General features: G+C 40.4%; 2 protein-coding genes across 6 annotated transcripts in view; one reads left to right on the forward strand and one right to left on the reverse strand.

Moving 5' to 3' along the window:
* The first annotated feature begins 527 nt into the window (after positions 1–527).
* Positions 528–11,643, forward strand: LOC130923701 (putative gonadotropin-releasing hormone II receptor). Its single transcript, XM_057849615.1, has 4 exons — positions 528–667; positions 3,390–3,913; positions 10,561–10,765; positions 10,830–11,643. The coding sequence occupies exons 2-4, from the start codon at positions 3,410–3,412 to the stop codon at positions 11,327–11,329; spliced, it is 1,209 nt and encodes a 402-aa protein (XP_057705598.1). The 5' UTR covers positions 528–667; positions 3,390–3,409; the 3' UTR covers positions 11,330–11,643.
* Positions 2,935–19,069, reverse strand: part of wdr93 (WD repeat domain 93) — a 36,827-nt gene continuing 20,692 nt past the window's right edge. For 2 of the 5 annotated variants that reach the window (XR_009064759.1, XR_009064756.1), the window contains 3 exons: positions 18,925–19,040; positions 11,021–11,311; positions 2,935–3,922 (listed from right to left, as the gene is read on the reverse strand). Coding sequence is in view for 2 of the 5 variants with exons in the window: in XM_057849599.1 (XP_057705582.1) it covers positions 18,965–19,040 (76 nt within the window). In the remaining 3 variants the exon portion in view is untranslated. Of the gene's footprint in view, positions 3,923–10,730; positions 11,312–15,803; positions 19,041–19,069 lie in introns of those variants that run through there. The other 3 variants (XR_009064757.1, XM_057849599.1, XM_057849587.1) reach the window with 3 other exon arrangements.

Consider the following 19,069-nt stretch of genomic DNA (forward strand, 5'->3'; position numbering starts at 1 on the left):
CTCCCTTAGAGATAGAGTGAGAAGCACGGTAATCCTGGAGGGACTCAGGGTTGAGCCGCTACTCCTCTACATTGAGAGGAGTCAGCTGAGGTGGCTCGGGCATCTGATTCGGATGCCTCTTGGATGCCTCCCTGGAGAGGTGTTCAGGCATGTCCCGCCGGCGGGAGGCCCCGGGGATGACCCAGGGCACACTAGAGAGACTATGTCTCTCAGCTGGCTTGGGAACGCCTTGGGATCCCGTCGGAGGAGCTGATTGAAGTGGTCGGGGAGAGGGAAGTCTGGGCTTCCCTGCCAAAGATGCTGCCCCTGCGACCCGAGCCCGGATTAAGCAGCAGATAATGGATGGATGGAAAATAATCCTTTATCATGCATCATTAACAGGGTATTTTTTAATGTAATATATATGTACAGCGCTGTATATATTTCGGGCATGATAAGAGGTGAGGCCACACCTTTGCTCTTCCCTCATTGGCTCACAGGATGCATGTGGAGGGTGAGTGAGCCTGCGTGCATGCATTCAAAGAGAAGCTCTTTATGCTGGACTGACTATTTCATTTAAAGGCTTTGAATATTTACAACATTAACAAAAGCTTATTTTCTCTCACTCCCTGAGGGCTTCATCGCAATCTTTACAGGGCATGGTCAGAAAAACATTTCTACACTGCGGGTAAGTACAAATTTGCATGTATTTTCCCTTTTCTCCGAAGATTAGGAATACACTAGATTTGTGATTTGATTAATGGTTGAAGTTCACTTTGATCTGAGACTATTGTTTAATTAGTAGGACTAATTAAGGTGGCATTTTTGTAGTAGAAGTACATTTTTCTACTATATTTAAGATGCTCTGTCAGGAATATAGTTGCAATGATATTTTTTTTTACCAAAATCAAATTGATATTTAATACTATTACTAATAGGCAAAATTACAGCATGTTTAATGAACTCTAGTTCCCAGTTCAAATAAAATAGGACCTTTGTTGCCATCAATAAGCGTTTTAAAAATAACATTTCCTGTTATAGTAACTACCACAACACACTCTTCAAATGTTGTACATATACCTGGCCTTGGTCAAGTTAATGATTGTTTTGCGAAGAATATCCACTTTGGTCTCCGTTTCATTCATTTCCCCACTTAACTATTTCAAAAGTTTGGTCATTTATTTTTGAACAATAGATGACCACATTGATTCATTAAAAAAAAAAAAAATCTTCTACATCGAGTTATCTATAACATGCTCGTCATTCAAAATGAATGAATCTTAGCTTTTACCATAGACTTCATAATGTATTGACATGACACATTCCCCATTCACTGCGTCATGCCTCCCCTAAGTGGTCAGTCCAACATTTCTCTTCATTTCTTAGCAGTCGGTCACATGCAGCGATCTAATGCTGGATTTAGGTTGAACAAGTATGAAAGCTGTACTGCATACAAACAGGAAGGATTGTCTCAGGAGTTATTTGTTCGAGGATTCAAGGTAATTATCATATTTTTCGTAACATGCATGCATTTTCAAACGTGAAAAAAATCAATGGTAGAAATTAGCTGCTACAGCATTGGCATTATACTTCGCAATATTTACGTAAAATAAATGCTACCTGCACAGTTTCTTTGCTTTTAACCAAGAATCGAGACTCTTTTACATCCATATTGAAGGAGATAGTACCTTTACTCCTAGGCACCGTCTAACTGTTTGCATTACTCCAACACCCCCTATATAAAATAAATAGCACTTATACCATAGTTAAGGAAAACAAGCAGAATATAGGGCATAAGGGATAAACAACACCTTCTTATCTCGGAAGCCCAGCACGTGCGTCATACAACTAACTGAGCAAGATTGACGCTGGAAAAACCTACGTCTGTACCACCAAGTCTCGCAGTCAGTTCTCCCGGACAGTCCACAACAAATAGTGGGACGGTCTGTCCTAACACAAGGAACACAGGAGAAAGCCCTATATCCAACTGATAACACGACTGACAAGACTCCGAGAGCCCCGTTGACAATGAGTTGGCAAAATCCACATCCTCGTTGCCCGGACAACAGTAACTCCCGAATCCTCCTGGCCAATCCACAAACAGACAATTATCCCAAACACACCCTTCTTCCTGCCCACGGCCCGCCCCGCGACAGCCTTCAAAAGACTGAATGTTTAACTAAGCGTTGTCATTTTTCTCAGGAACTTCTGATATGGTGACCTTGGGACGAGTTTGCCTCCTCGCCTTAGTATTTTCCGTTTCGCCTTGTTGTTTTGATCTCTGTCAATCTGAATAAATTGCCAACTTGTTTTCGGTGAGCCTTCTTTAAACCTCTCAAGATGGAGTCCGTACAAAGGGTTAAGACTAAGGTGAACGCGCGGAGTTTGCCCTTCTGGCCGGATTGCCGGGGTCCCCCCGGCCCGGACCATTGGATCTGCGCCAGCGCGGGTCCGGCGGGTCAGCTGGCGTGGTTCCGGCAATCTGGCTAGACCGCTAGAAGGTCAGATTCCTTCAATTTCTATAAAGAATTCAGGGATTTAAGCATTTATTCACAATAATTTTCATTGGGAAAATCTCTTTGTTTACATATGGCACACACAAATTTTCTTACTGACTAGCCTCATAGTTCGCAATATTTACGTAAAATAAATGCTACCTGTAAGTTTTTTTGGTGCTTTTAACCAAGAATCGAGACTGTTTTACATCCATATCTATAAAGTTCAGGGATTTAAGCATTTATTCACAAGAATTTTTAACATAAAAAGCTCTATGTCTTTCCACTCAGTCAGCTTTGACGGAGATAGGCCCCCTATGAGTCGGCCCCGTGCCCCGTCAATACATTATGAAGTCTATGGCTTTTACATGCTTTTCTCGTGGTCGAGGATTTGTTTCTTAGACCACCCAGAGGGAGGGCTGAAAAAGCCACTTGCTCTGTTGTTCTTCTTCTTCTTGGTGTACACACTAACTAAAACGGCTACTCCTTCGATATGCATGGACGGATCAGAATGAAATTTGGTTGGTATATTCTAGGGACGTATACATATCAATTCTCAGAGCTTGATTTTTTATTTTTTGTCTCGGTGCTCATTGTTTAATTGGGGATTGATTAACTGTCGTAGCTACTCAAGTTATCCAAAAGATGGCAACGTTGCATCTTGTTTGGGTACTGGGCAGTCATACGTCATTTGAAATTTTTTATCCAGGTACTGAAGTTTCCTGCTAAATCCCAAAGAAATCTTATTGGGGTTCATTTAGGTCCCATTGTTGTTCTTTAATTTAAATTTGAGTGTTAAGGGTTGTTTGGCTTCAGTCGTAGATTTAATATGTACAGTGTTAGTATTGAGCAAAGATGTCTCTTTTACATAAACAAAAAAGTCTTTACATTTCATTTCTTGTTTTGGTTAAGCAGAATGCATCTTCCTCTGGAAAATGGCCACTAGACTGTATCAGGTATCCGGCGAGCTCCAAGTCGGCAATGGTAGTTGTAACGCGTCACTGCCGTGCCTGGAGTTGCCCACCTTTACCACCGCTGCTAAAGTCCGGGTGATTGTCACCTTCATCCTGTGTGGTGTGTCGACCTTCTGCAACCTTGCTGTGCTTCGTGCGGCCTATGTAGACGGCAAACGCAAATCCCACGTCCGGGTTCTGATTGTCAACCTAACGCTGGCCGACCTCCTTGTGACATTTGTGGTGATGCCGGTAGACGCTGCGTGGAACATAACGGTGCAGTGGCTGGCAGGTGACTTTGCCTGCAGGCTCCTGATGTTCCTCAAGCTTCTGGCAATGTACTCAGGCGCCTTTGTCACCGTGGTGATCAGCCTGGACCGCCAGTCAGCCATTCTCAACCCACTGGCCATCAACGAAGCCCGGAAGAGGAACAGGTGCATGCTGGCGGCGGCGTGGACCATGAGTGTTCTGCTGTCTGTTCCTCAGGTCAGCTCACTGAAAATCAAATTGAACAACCACTCAGTAGAAGGCCAAAAATAACTTCCTACATTTGTGGCAATTAATTGAAAAAGAAAAGAGGATTAAAAGGATAAAGAAAACTCATTGAACTAACATTCATACTCTCCATAGAACAATTTAGTCTTTCCTCATGCAATTTTCAGTTATGTTTGTTCTCATTAAGGTCAAAAGGTGAACTGGGGGCTATCCCATTTGACTTAAAACGGTTGGGTATACCCTAAATCAGAGGTCACGGAACCGCGGTCCTCGGTCCGGTTCCGGACCCCCAAGCCGTATGGACCGGATCTCAAGGTGTCCGGACTAATACACGTTGCAACAACAAAAATCATTTTTTTCTGCGGGTTTGCAGAGCGGAGTTGGGCAACAAAAAAAAAACCTTAGCGGTGACGCGCGTGAGCCAGCCAATGGGAGTGAAGCATTTGAAAGTTATTTTTAGAACAGCGTGTCTCACACTCGCTTTCCAGACTCCGCGGAGTGACAGCCAAAAACTGAGCCGAATGAAGTTGGAGGAAGAGGCGAAAAGGTACGGCAAATGGCGTGCTCAAAACTTGCAAGAATGATGCAGAAAACAGAGTGTTTAAGGAGGAGTAGACCAACACATTTTTGTTCATTTGACCTAGCGGCAGCACAAGACCGCCATCATGCCTCATCTGTTCAGAGACGGTGTTCTGCCAAAATCTGCTACATCGGCGAAACGTCCTACATTAGTCGAATTTGACACCCAAAGTAATACCGTGCACGCTAAACTTGTTTTGTTTGGATGCATACAGGCAAAACGTACTAAAAATGCCTTAAGAAAATACTTAAATGCAGTTATACTAAATAAGGACGGTTTAAATACGCTACGTGACTAATGTGGTCAACTGCTTCAAAGCTAACACAAAAAACCACAATGGTTAAAAGTATGAGAGAGTAATACATGCAAAAAGTTTTTTTGAGGCAATGAAAAGGTTCTAAAAAACTAAATAAAAACAAAAATAGTGAGTACTCGCCGCTTCTGACCGATGTGCGCATGCGTGCGGATGCTTGCGCTGAGCGTTGTGTAGACGTTTCGCCGCGTAGTAAGGAATGGCCGAACAACGATAGCGCTTGTAAAAAGCAGCAATGGAAAAAGCACTATGAGACGAAGCATGCAGCTTTTTCGCAAAGTTTCCCTATGAACTCTGCCATCTGTTCTCAAAAAAAATAGCGGAATTAAGGGCTCAATATGATCGCTTTATTATACTGGACTGTCTCAGAAAATTAGAATACACAATATTCTAATTTTTTGAGACAGTCCTGTGTATATATACAGGACTGTCTCAGGAAATTAGAATACACAATATTCTAATTTCCTGACTGTCTCAGGAAATTATACACAATATTCTAATTTCCTGACTGTCTCAGGAAATTAGAATATTGTGTATTCTAATTTCCTGAGACAGTCCTGTATATATACACAGGACTGTCTCAAAAAATTAGAATATTGTGTATTCTAATTTCCTGAGACAGTCCAGTATATTACTAATTAATTATTATCAAATATTATCTATACTATAATTATACTATTACTATACTATTATAATATACTATTACTATACATTTATTTTTTATATTTTATTTACATTTTTGAATGTTGTAATTATCAGCATGGCCACGTAATCTTTACGCTACGTTTGTATTTTTTGGAAAAAACAAAGAAGCATTAAAAATATTTCGGACCTGAGATTGATGTAATTTTTTAATTTCGGACCCAGAGGATTTTTAATTCATGACCCCTGCCCTAAATGAAAGAATGTTTCACACAAAGGCGTAGGTTTGCATATAGACAGTACGGACAAAACACGACCAACTTTTCAGGATGCTCAAATTGTCCCCACCAACTTTTAAGCAACCTTATGTGCATTTTATAACGAGTTCAGTCATACATTTAATTTAAATTGTCTTGACCCCCCCCCCCCTCCCCCCCAACACATATACACACACACTCTCTCACAGTACAGAATTACGTGCAACATGCTGCCTCCTTCGCCCGCTTTGAAGAGGAGGGATATTAGAAGTTTTTTGGGGCCAGCAGCCGCTGTAAGTAATATAAAAAGTCATTGTTGTGAACGTGGGACACACACCACAATTTTGCTACTGAAAGTCCGACCTGCATCACAGTTTAGCATTACTATTACATTAAACTGTGTGAACTTGCTAACCTGAGTAGGAAGCTGCTTAGGGGGAAGTGTCCTCCTGTATGTGTTTCTACTATGTTAACGTTAATTAAACTGTGAGAACTGTAGTGAACTCTGCTCAGCTGTAAGAAATGTAGTAAACCAAGGTTTCCTCCCCCTTCTCCCCAGTTTTCATTTTAGTTTACTTATGTGGTCTTTAAGCAGCCCAAAGGAGCTTTCATTTTTTGTTGAGTTTGGCTGCGCTTGTGGACAAAACCAGTGGTGCTTTTCCTGAAGGAAGGCTCCATTTTTATTTATTTTTGTTATTCCCAGGCTAAGAAGTTTTTGTTATATTTATTTAGACAGATAATTTTGAGTAGTATTAAGACAAATGTTTATATATATTTTTTCATTCCTGGGTACTTAAGAGTTGATTAACTAGTCTGTATTTCTTGTGTATGTTAATATAATTTGTGTTCAAATAATCCAATTTAAATTTGCTGATAAAATGCAGACATTTATTCTGGAAGTTTTCAAAATATTTCTTTAGTAGTATTTGAAAACAAAGGTTTGAATCGAACGGTCTACCACCCAAACCAATACATATGCACTGCAAAAACACACCTCCGACAAAAACACAACTCAGATTTCTTGAGATAAGAAAAATAGCTATCTGAAAATAATCTCAACACTTATTTAAAGCAAAAAGTGAGTACCGTAATTTCCGGACTACAAGCCGCTACTTCTTTCCTTTATTTTGGGTCCTGCGGCGTGTGCAATGATGCGGCCAATTTGTGTATTTTCCTGACGGCCGCCAGGGGCGCTCGAGCATGGAATGTGGGAGTGAGACACATGGAATATATGTGTGGAGGAAGACGCTAGTTTGCACTATTACCGGTAGTTTAACTTTGTGCGCTGTGCATCCGCCTTTGTGCATGAGTATAAGTGGCATACCTGCATCATGGAAAATGCTCGAAGAAATTAATTTTGCCATCCGAGTTGTATTGGGAAGCTTTGATGACGAGCGGCGAGAGATCGTTTGCCAAGACTCGCCGCATGCAAAGAGCAGTTTTTGCACAGGTTTGCCGAGGGAGCCTGGCAGCGTGAAGCGCTGTGAAAGAGTGTGCCATCACCAACGGGTTTTGAAGGGGCCATTCTGCTGCGTTACGAGGAGGACAGCACGGGCTAGGAGTGAATTTGCCTCATTATGGGAGACATTGAAGGCGACAACGAAGGAGAGACAGTGGGTGCGTGGCGAAGTGCATCTGAGCGTCTTCATATCCGACACTGAGGGTGAAGACTTCCATGGTTTGAATGCACAGGAAGAAGATGATGATTGCTAAGAAAGACTTTTATGTTTTTATTAACCAGCACAATTAGTGCTGCACCGCCATGCTGATGCTATGTAACTTCCATGCCGCTGCTATATAACTGCTGTGTTTGCCGGCGCTGTTTGGAACGAAAAGTTAAAGTGTGATATTAAAATTTTGAAAACTGTATATTTCTTTGTCAATGTCTCTTGTTACTAAGTGGACACACGTGGCTTATAGGCAGAACGGTACGGTACGGTAATTGCTTTTGCTGCTTATTTTGAGAAATATCGACAGTGATGTTCTGCTCTTCGTTTCTGCACGGGTTTCAAATTGGAAAGGCAGAATGGACGACATGTTTACATAGCTAACGAGTGACACTGTGGAAGTACGGCAGTGCTGCCCAGTGACGTCACCTCATTGCGTCGTCAACAGCAATGGCGACCTACTGGTTAAAATTTTTCAAATTTGATAAAAACGAAAACATTAAGAGGGGTTTGAATATCAAATTACCATAACTCGTACTAACATTTATTTTTTAAGAACTACAAGTCTTTTTGTCCGTGGTTCCCTTTAAAGAACAATAGTAAATTTATTTTACATGATTTGGTGCATACAATAGTACATGGTATATCCACAGCAACAGGGTTCCAAATCCATACTAATGTTAACTTTTCTCTCAGGCATTGAACTGTTTTGCTAGTTGTTTCTGCTAACGAAGACAAACTCACTGATGTAAATAAGTAAAAAAAAAAAAAAAAAAAAAAAGTTCTCACACTAATCAAATACATAAATAGGATTGCGCAAGGTAAAGTGAAACATTCATTCAAGGCTATTTTATTATGAAAAATAGAATCGAGTACATAGGTTTACTCAGCCCCTTATATTGGAAAACTGATGTTAATTCCAGTGTAGTATATGATTACTGCTTCCTCCTACCATGATGAAAATATGGTAACAGGGTTTTCTGCATGTTGAGCGTTATACGTCCTCTAATTCTGGAATGATCCATAGGCCCGTATTTACGCCATGAGCAAATCAGATTCTTTAATTCTGCATTCCAAAATCATGCATGTTAAATTCAGTGAAAGACTTCCTCTGTGTGAAATTGTGTGTGAAACCAAGGGCGTAGGTTTGATCTCGGTAGGGACGATGTAACAGCATAACCTGCACGTACACTTTTTGCCTGGGACGGGACATTAATAAGACAAAAAAAAATTGAGTGAACGGTCGTCAGGGTTAGATTTCTCCCCAATAAGAACCTAATTAATTGATAGGCTAAATGATTGATAATGATGCAAATACACTCCTGAGCCCATGCTGTCCTCTTCGGCACGAAGCAGACTGGCCCCTCGAAACCCGTTGGTGATGGCGGACTTCTTTCACACTGCTTCACGCTGCCAGGCTCCCCCGGCATACATGTGCAATAGCTGCTCTTCGCATGAGGCAAGTCTTGTCAAACGATCTCTCGCCGCGAGCCGTCAAAACTTCCCATACAATTCAGATGGCCAATTTAATTTTTTCTAGCGTTCTCCATGATGCAGATCTGCCAATTCTACTCTGCACAAAGACGAGGGTCCGCCACCTCTGTTCATGCACAATGTACAAAGTTAAACCACCGGTCATAGTGCAAACAAGCGTCTTCCTCGACACTTATATTCCATGTGTCTCACTCCCACATTCCATGCTCGAACGCCCCGGGCGGCCGTCAGAAAAATGCACAAATTGGCCAAATCATTGCACACGCCGCAGGGTCCAAAATGAGGGGAAAAAGTAGCGGCTTGTAGTCCGGAAATTACGGTAAATGAGTCTCCAGAGGGATTCAAACCCACGTTTCCCATGCAAACTGTCAAATGGCAGGAGGTCAATTCAAGCCGCCTAGGATCGGTTTAAAGACACTGCTGATGAGCTGGAATTGGATGCAGGTACGACATTAGGAACTCATACCACATCTCTGTAACAAAACAATCTGACCAGCTGCAGAATTTGACAAAATCACACCAGTCGTTATACTAGCTTCACTTAATAAGTAGCACAGTGTTTCTCCCAGTCCAGGCCAACCGCGTCATCACTCCCAGCGTGCATTGCGCATGTAAAACATTGCACCCTTCGTGGGTCAAAACATGTTTTGAATATTAAAGATTTTTAAATCAATGGCAATAATATATGTTTCTAATAACATATTTTAGTAAAAGAAAACAATTGTGGCTTATTAGAGTCTACAAGTATTTAGGTCTGAGGATCCCTTTAAGCTGAGCTAATCAAGTCTTTGATGTTTAAGTGCCTATTAATATGTTGCAGAAAGAGTGAATTGAGTGAATGTGCATCATCACAGACATAAAAATAACGTAATGATAATGTAACATTTTGATTTATAACTTGACTTACGTTTTTAACCTTCATTTGGCTTAGGCACCCAAGCACTCATACCAAACCCGTGTCATTGAGAATAAAATGTTTTCATGAAGTCACTCGGGCATGGTTTAATAATAAAGTACACAATGAAGTCCTCATGTTTAAGGTCACACAACATCCTATTTTCATAAAACATTTAAAACATAGGCAGACTTGACATGGTAAACGCGTGCTGTTTTTATGTGCGCTTGTGGATATATTTTACGCAAAATATTAAAAATGTCAAATATGTTCAGTTAAGCCTACTGGCAGGGCCGGCCCAGGCTATACGCAGACTATGCAGCTGATTAGGGCCCCTGACCACTAGAGGGCCCCCCAATCTGGCAATTTTAAAAATTTATATTCTATTTTGTTTACTACAGTTTGCTTTAATTGACCTTTGTGAGTTTTGATACTTGATTACAAGCTTAAAAAAATAAAATTTCTTCCTTAGCTTCTTTCTTTCCTCTTTTGGTGCTATCTACTGTAAGTACTGACAATCATTCTGGGTGAGAAGTTTGAAGTATGCAGTGCAAAAAATCTGATTAATATACAAAATATGGACGTATGGGTTGGATTGCAAGTATGGGTTTCACAGTACACTGTGACGAAAAGATGGGCCAAAAATATGGGCCCCTTTGCATTATTTTGCTTAGGGCCCCCAAATGGCCTGGGCCGGCCCTGCCAACTGGATGTGGAAAAAATTAAGACATTTGGTTGCAAATATCAAGGTTTGCCTAAGACGGACATGTCTTAAATTGTACCAACTCAGATGTTCCTGTTTCACAACGTGACCATCAAGGATCCTAAGGACTTCACGCAGTGCACCACACGAGGAAGTTTCGGTAGCCACTGGCAAGAGACGGCGTACAACATGTTCACCTTCTTTTGCCTGTTCCTGCTGCCATTGACTATCATGATCACGTGCTACACCAGGATCTTCATCGAAATTTCCAAACGCCTGAGCAAGGATAACGGTGGGTTTTAAACAATCATTTCAATAGGCTAAAATTGTATTACTCATTTCAGTTGTCCTGCCAGTTTCCTCCACTGAGGTACATTTGCGCTGCTCCAAGAACAACATCCCCAGAGCTCGCATGAGGACTCTAAAAATGAGTGTCGTAATCGTCTTGTCCTTCATCATCTGCTGGACTCCCTACTACCTGCTGGGCGTGTGGTACTGGTTCTTCCCAGACGACCTGGAAGGAAAGGTGTCCCACTCGCTCACTCACCTGCTGTTCATCTTCGGCCTGGTCAACGCCTGCTTGGACCCTCTCATCTACGGCCTCTTTACAATTCGCTTCCGCAAGGGTCTCCTCCGCAGGTTCCACTGCAGCACCCGAGCCACCACGGACACTGAAATGAACACGGTTATAACCGGATCTTTCGCCGGCGCTGGGAGTGATGTGTTGATGAAACAGGAGGCAAGCCCAGGTAGCATGGAGACGTCCCAAATGCGTGATGATAATGACAGCGGGAGGCCAGGAACACACAACAATGCACAGAGAACTGGACACAAAGATCTGGAGAGCATAATATGAGGAGAAAACAAATAAAAGCATTGTGTGTTCTTGTTTCCACTCTGAAAATCCACATATACACTATATGGACAATTTCATCATCTCCATAAAGACATGTGTAACTGCTTTTAGTAAGAACATTAAGCACATGTTGTTGTTCTGAACGAATGGGGAAAAAAATGACATTTTGACTTGAGATGTCCTGATACTTTTGCTTTGTATTGTATCTATGTATAACGTGCCCCTTACGCTGGATCATTCTATATTCGGAAAGCTCAACATGAAGCTGTTTAAATTAAAATCACACAATGCATATTGTAAAATATATATATATATATTTCTGGGCAAAAAGTACCAAATAAAATGTAACAATCCCATTAAAACAGTAATGACCCATGCACTCATCCAAAGTCTGACAATGGAGATCAGTAAGTGAGTGAGTCAGTGAAGCCCAGATATTTATTTACTCTGCCACTTCATCCAGCTCATCATGAGGACCAGCTTGGAGTCATAGTCCCTCCGTAGTTGTGGGTTGCTCTGGTGCCTGGAACACCTCACTAGGCAGGTGTCCAGGAGGCATTCTAAACAGATACACAAGCCACCTCAACTGGCTCCTCCCAATTCGGTGAAGCAGACCTGTTGATCGTCCGCATCATTCTTAGTTTATCTGAGGACAAGATGCTTGAAATTTCTTCACTGGGGGCAGGATTTCATCCCCGGATGTTCCAACCAAGGGCGTAGGTTTAGTCTCAATATTGGTAGGGACCAGGGGTGAAAGTGGCTAGAATTTCTTGCCGGAACTCCCGCATAAAGTTGCCACAGAGCCCTTTTTTTGTGTGTGTGTGTGTGCGTGTGTGTGTGTGTGGGGGGGGCTTAAACCTCCTAAAACCACCAAAATGCAAGAACTTTTGGCACAGTTATAAATATAACACACAATAAAACACAACAGGTTTCACAGTGGTTAGCACGTTCCCCTCACAGTTCTGATACCAAGGGTTAAATCCCGGGCTCCGGCCTTCCAGTGTGGAGTTTGCATGTTCTCACTATGCCTGCATTGGTTTTCTCCTGGTGTGTGTGAAAGCAGGGCTATAATGGCTAAATTAAACTGAAAACATAATGAAATTAAAATGTCAATCATTACGTTCGGGTCGGGGTTCTTGCTAAATTTTTAAAATAAATATATATTTATATACGTATACCAAAACGATGTACGGATGTTAAACAAAGGAATACTTATCAAATAAATAATTTGGATAAAAAAGACAAGGCGCTGTATGGTCATTGCAGAGCCAGAGCGTGCCATGCGCCCTCTTTTTACTTTCTCCTCTGCGATGCAAAACCACATCTGTTTATTTACATTTTACAAACTTTTCCAGCGTTATTTCGTTGTGCAAATGCATTTAAAATGATCATAAAAAATATGTAGACTATTTAAACATTAAGAAAAGTTGCGTTTTTTTTCTGCCAACTGAGAATTCGTTACAAAAGACAGGCTTTAATGCGCAGGCATTGTCACCAAATGTGATCACGCAAAACGCAACCAGTCTGTTTTTCCAAGCAGCAAGCAGTGATCTGTCCATGTCTGACTGGAGCATCCTTTCTCTTTCCTCCTCACAAATAATACATAGAATTTTGAGGGGTTTTTTTCTCGGGCTTGGGCCTACAAATAAAATATAAAATTTCGGGTTTTTTTTCCGGGCGCGGGCCTACAAATAAAACATAACATTTTGGGGTTTTTACGGGCCTGCAAATCAAGTTAATTGATCGGGCTCGGGCAGGTCGGGCATTAAACCAGTGGACCCGGGTCGGGTCGGGCTGGATTTTTTAAAGCCCGATCTTACCTCTTGATGACCTTAAATTGGTTGCAGTTACACGTCGGGGAACGCTCCCTCCGGAACAAAACACGACAGGATTTGACCAACATTGTGACAATGCTGACCAAAAATGACGTAATGTCCAGGTTATAAAATCGCCCAGCAGCCTTCCACGCACAGAGAGTGCCAGTGGGCAACACAGGTCAAGTCTGTGAAAGAGTCCAACCGGCTTCATTCTCGGAATCTTTTCATGCACGAAAGCAATGACGAGAGTAAATCCTGCGTTACCTTATACGGAAAATTCCCTGGTAATATGTGTGAAAAGGGCTACAGGCAATGCGACTTGTCAGATAGAGAGAGACGGGGAGAACTACGTAGAATAAATCAATAATAAAAATCAGTGAAAACGGATGACGCTAAGCAAGCTCTTTATTAGGCTTGTATGTATTGTTAACACTTGTGTATGTAAATCTGACATTAGTAGATTGTTCTTATTGGAGATGCGTGTGTGGCAGCGTGGCAGTTTTTTTTTTTTTTTTAAACATTGGGTTTTGACAGTTGCCGTCATATTTTCGGGATCAAAGCACCGTATGCCGGAACGGCGTTCCGCCATCGTATTTCTTGGCGGAACGCCGATCCGGTGCGTTCCGGCCCACTTTCACCCCTGGTAGGGACGATATAACAGCCTAATCTGCATGTACACTTTTTGCTGGGAAAGGACATTAATAAGACCAAATATATTTGGTGAACGGGGGTCACGGCTACACTTCTCACCAATATAAACCGAATTAATTGATAGGCTTAATGATTAATGCAAAATAAATCTGTATTGACCTCGACTAACTTTCACACTGCAAATTTATAACGTCTTAATCTGATATTTTTTTGTTAAATCAAGTCAAATAATTTTCCCCCATCATGTTTTGAGTGTTAAAGGCTAGTTAACAGATTAATGTGTCAGATTGTTCCACTTACTTTAAGTAAATATTACTACAGTATTTGTTTTCATTAAGCCCATACATCCAAACGTTGGTCATTTTTCACCTAAATCAAGAGAAAAATTGCTTTCAAATAATGTTTTGAACAATATTCTTGCATCAAGAACATTTCTGATGAACAAGTTTTTCTTTTAAGATTAAATATACAAACTTTTTGCTAAAAATAAGTCTGTTAGTCTTATTTTGAGCTAGCTGTTTTTCTTATGTCAAGAAATCTAAGTGAGTAAAATTGACTTAGCACTGTAGCAGATGCAAAATTAGTGGTGTGTTCCCCACCTCCACAATATTGACGTCTTTTTACATTACTTCTGTATTCTACATTCTAATATCCCTCGTATTCGAAGGGGGCGGGGGAGGCGGCATGTTGTATTTCTGTCGGGCTGAGAATGCGTGTGTGTGTGTGTGTGTGGGGGGGGGGTTAAAGTCATGAGCCAATCAAACGTGCGAGGGAAAAAAATGGACCGGCACATTCAGCGAGTGAAAAGGGGATCAATGCAAGTCTGAACATAATGAAAATACTGTAATTTACCTAATAATGGTAGGATCAACTCTATCCTCACAACATATAGAAAGACAATCTAAATGACCGAGCCTGAACATAATGAAAGTACTGTAATTCACTTAATAATGGTAGGATCAATTCTATCCTCACAACATATAGAAGGACTATTTAAATGACCGATATAACTGAAGTCATAATATAAACAAGGTTGCTTCAAAGTTGGTGGGGATAATTTCAGCATCCTACAAAGTTGGTAGTGTTATGTCCCCACCGTCCCTATGCAAACCTACGCCCTTGGTTCCAACTGACTGAACCCTTTTCCAACTGATGGCCAAAGTCTCAGATTTGAAGGTGCTCATTCCAGTAGCTTCACAAAAAATGTAACATGTCGTACAGTTAATTAAAAATCGTTCACAGGGACTGCTTATTCCCTTTCGGCGACAAACACATAGCATACTCGTGAACACGCGCTCTGCAGCAGTACATATAATACAGCACAGATCCTCTGCATGATGTCAGCATTCTTTAGACTCAAAATTTAAGCTTTAGCCAGTCCTCAAGGGGATTACTGGCTTTTTATCAGGACTGACTCAATGGCCAAATGACAAAGGCCATGCCCCCCATCCACATAAATGTCTCAGCTATACTGAACAGGGCTTTGCCCTAAAATCATGTTTGCTTAACAAAAAATATTTTCCAATGACCATAGATCGCAGAATACTGTCTATTGTATGTTACACACAATACATGTCAAAGGGAATTGCATTATTCAAACACAAAGGTCATGGAGCTTGCATGAAATATTCCTCCATGGGGGGAAAATATTTTCATTTGCAAGGGAAATTTATGGGTTATCACTATTTACACATTATCCCACACACGCCGACTTTTCCTTAGTGAAAGGGCATTTTTACCCACTATATTTAAAGCTGCAGTAAAGAATGACTTTGGATGTTAGCTTTCTCCCATGCAAAATCAAAGGTTTATTTTAGATGTTTCTCATTTCATTAATAAGTAATGTTGTACCAATACGAATATGAGAAAGGGACCCAATACAGCATTAAAATGCAGGTATTGATATTGGCTAATGCTAAGAAATAGCATGCGGATGCTGCGCTACATGTACTTTGTAGATATATTTTCCAACCACTGGTCACCCTTTCCAAGATGGCCACCAACAACACAACACCACCGAAGAAACAGAAGAAGAAGAGGAAAAATAGGTGGTGAATAAGTTTTTCTTCTGGTAAGTGTTGTTGAACATGCTCATTTAGCAGTCATATCTTTGATGGATGGTCATAAACGTTAACTGGTGGATGAAGTTAAACAGCAATTCCAGCCAGGTTTTAAATTTTTATATACACTGACATTGAAATGAGCGTCTATAAAGATGTTTGTTTTGTTAAAAGGAAGGGAAACTGGAAAAGCAGGATAGCAAACTTGTGTCCTTTTCCAACATAGGTGATTAGCACTTGAGCTATGCCAATGTACAGTACTAATGTGGTATAATGTCACTGACTGGACTTAATACGAGCATCAGGCTTCATACAAAATTGTACAAACATTGAAAAACCAGCAACATTTTGGCCATTGGAAGCATCTTAAGTCTTAAATTATAGAGGAATATATTCATTCATTCATTTTTTATTGTCACACATACCAGGTAGGCACAAAGTTTGTTAAGCATTGTCTGAACAAACCATAATAGCATTCATTTTTTACATTCAATTATTTTGTATGTTTTCAAAAAAACGTGGCATCAGTACAGTATCGTTATCGCCAGATATGACACATTCAGTCAGAATCGGTATTGGGAGCCCGAAAATGGTTTTGATGCAACACTAATACAAAGTGAATAAATTGTTTGGGAGCAAAGTACTGCCATAGGTTACAGAGGAATAATCTTTTGAATCGGGCACGGTTTATTATCCCCTCAATGACAGTGCAGATCATTGGCAACCACTCTAGCGTACTAGCTGCTTCCAATTCGAACCTGGCTTTTGTGCACAAATTAAAAATCCATATCTGATCCCTGCAGTGTATGGTTTCATACAATGAGGGAGGGTATGAGGGGTGTAAGAGTATGAGGTATGAATATTTAATGATTCTAAAGCAGGGGTATCTCACTAAATGAAATGGAAGCTAGTTTAGGGTGACCATATTTCGGATTTTAAAAAAAGAGGAAAAAAGCTATATATAGCCAAAGACACAAATTCAAATAATCAGAGGTTACTCAACAGGCTTTATTATTCGTAAAATAATAGAACAATAATATTAGGGGCTTTGGAGGGGTGGGGATGGAAGTAAATAATGATTTAAAAAAATGCCTCTTCTGTATTGGCGAATCATCCTTGAACAAAATAAGAGCCATCTTTTCAATTCTTACTGTACAAATAAAAAAAATTGAAATAATGTTCTAAATATTACCTCTTCTGTAGAAAACCCAGCTTTAACAAAACGGTAATTTCTCTTTCTAGTGAAATAATATAAATCAAACCGTAGCCTCACAACAATACTAATTTAACCGCACACACAAAAAAAACTCATTTTATTCTTTTTGTTCGTTTGTTTTGCACTTTGGGGCATGATGGAACACTGCTCTGACGTCTGTTTTCTCTGTTACTGAGCACAGCAGAACCAACCAAAGGTGTTTAGATATTTAGGTTTGCCCTTACATTTGATGTTTTTTTTATTTTTTATTTTATTTTTTTTACCACAAATACACAGATTATAACCCCAGGAAACAAATGATAATAACATCACCATGATATATAATCATAGTCAACAACGTCATCATTAAGTCATCATTCCACAGAAGTTGTTCAAAAACTAATAGCTAAATATTTCAATAATATGATGCAGACCTATTGAAATGTAGTCCAGTCAATACACACAAACACAGTTGGCTATGTGCCAACTTAACAATTTTATAAATTACTACCAATACAATTGTCGTTGACAAATTGTTTTTCCCACTCAACTATTATTCTCATTCAATGTTCTAGATTGCACGCAAACAATAACCGAAATAAACTGACAAAAAATTCAACCACCGTGTTTCCAAACGCAGCAGTTTAAAATTAAAATTTCAATAATGCCTAGCACAGCTTAGCTCGCTGACAGCTACCCTATTAGCGAGCATAGGTAGCCGAGGCAAAAATCAAACATTTCTATGAAAGTTTACAGTCATCGGCAACGCAACGATGCGACACCAAACGGGATTTTACAGATCACATAGTACAACGCCCCGACAGAGGTCAACAGTTGCCAAAAGGTAAATTTAGCAAGTGTACATACAGATAGCCTATTAGCTCCCGTCGTGACGAAGGTTTGTTTGTGAATGAGAATAGATAGTTGACGCCATGATAAAGCCAGTCTGTGACTGTGCACGCAAATTTGTTCTCTGGGAACACTTCACAGGCAGCACAGTACCGTAATATTTTGTGCAAAGCGTGAGTCAATTTCAACGCACGCAAATTTTTCCAGTGAAAAATAATGAAAACCGGACATTTTCATGAATTTATAAAACCCCACTGGATGCCCCGGACAGGATGTAAAAAGTGGACATCTCCGGGCAAAAGAGGACGTTTGGTCACCCTAAACTAGCTTATCTTGGTTTACAAGTGCCCTAATCATACAGTCTTTTTTTTTTTGTCATTAGTTAGCATTCACTTGGAAAAAAAATCAGATATAACGCTGCTCGAGTGAAGTGTGGAGACAAAAAGAACCATACCATTCATTGATCAGGACAGTTTATGGAGTTTATGGAAAAGATGCTAACATTAAGCTAACCGCGTAAGAAATGGCAACCATGAGTTGGAGTCAGAGCTTCTGAAGTCGTTCCCTAGACCATGTTCAACTGCTATAGCGTGGGTGTGTCCATTTCAAATGAGCTTCATTAAACTATTTTTTGGGGGGGGTGGGGTTGCCTTTTATTACATTTTAATTAGGGATTAGTAGGGATAATTTTTTTTTGAGGATCGGAATCGGATAAAAATGATCCGGTTTTTAGAATCGCTCAATTATTTTTAAGTATTAACTCATTAGCTGCCATTGATGGTGATAGACATCCAATCCATTTGGACTAGAAGGGCTGGCAGTGATGGGTGAATGATGGCTGCTAGCCCACCCTGTCAAAATGGATTGGACATCTAGTGCCGTCAAGGGCAGACAATGAGTTAAATGAGCACCCTAAACAAATGTAAATCCATTCATTTCCATAGGGATAATTGATAAGATATGAGAACTTCGAGTCAAGGAAAAAATTAAATCACAGTATAACTATGTATCTGCTGATATTACCTCTGGACCGAATAAAAATGTTTTCCAGTCCTTAACATTTTTACATGGTGGTGGCACACCTCAGTCGCTTCCATGTCTGCGTTATTGCTTTGTGTCTTTCATCCATTGATAGGGCTCTACAAATGAAAATAAAATGGAAAAATAA

The sequence above is a fragment of the Corythoichthys intestinalis genome, chromosome 1 (genome assembly GCF_030265065.1).
Source record: "Corythoichthys intestinalis isolate RoL2023-P3 chromosome 1, ASM3026506v1, whole genome shotgun sequence".
NCBI lineage: Eukaryota > Metazoa > Chordata > Actinopteri > Syngnathiformes > Syngnathidae > Corythoichthys > Corythoichthys intestinalis.

What these genes read in the sequence shown, in the direction of transcription:
- LOC130923701 (XM_057849615.1), top strand. Translation starts at nt 3,410, where the DNA reads ATGGCCACTAGACTGTATCAGGTATCCGGCGAGCTCCAAGTCGGCAAT. An exon ending in TTCTGCTGTCTGTTCCTCAG is followed by an intron (nt 3,914 to 10,560) that starts GTCAGCTCACTG and finishes GTACCAACTCAG; the next exon opens with ATGTTCCTGTTTCACAACGT. An exon ending in ACGCCTGAGCAAGGATAACG is followed by an intron (nt 10,766 to 10,829) that starts GTGGGTTTTAAA and finishes TTGTCCTGCCAG; the next exon opens with TTTCCTCCACTGAGGTACAT.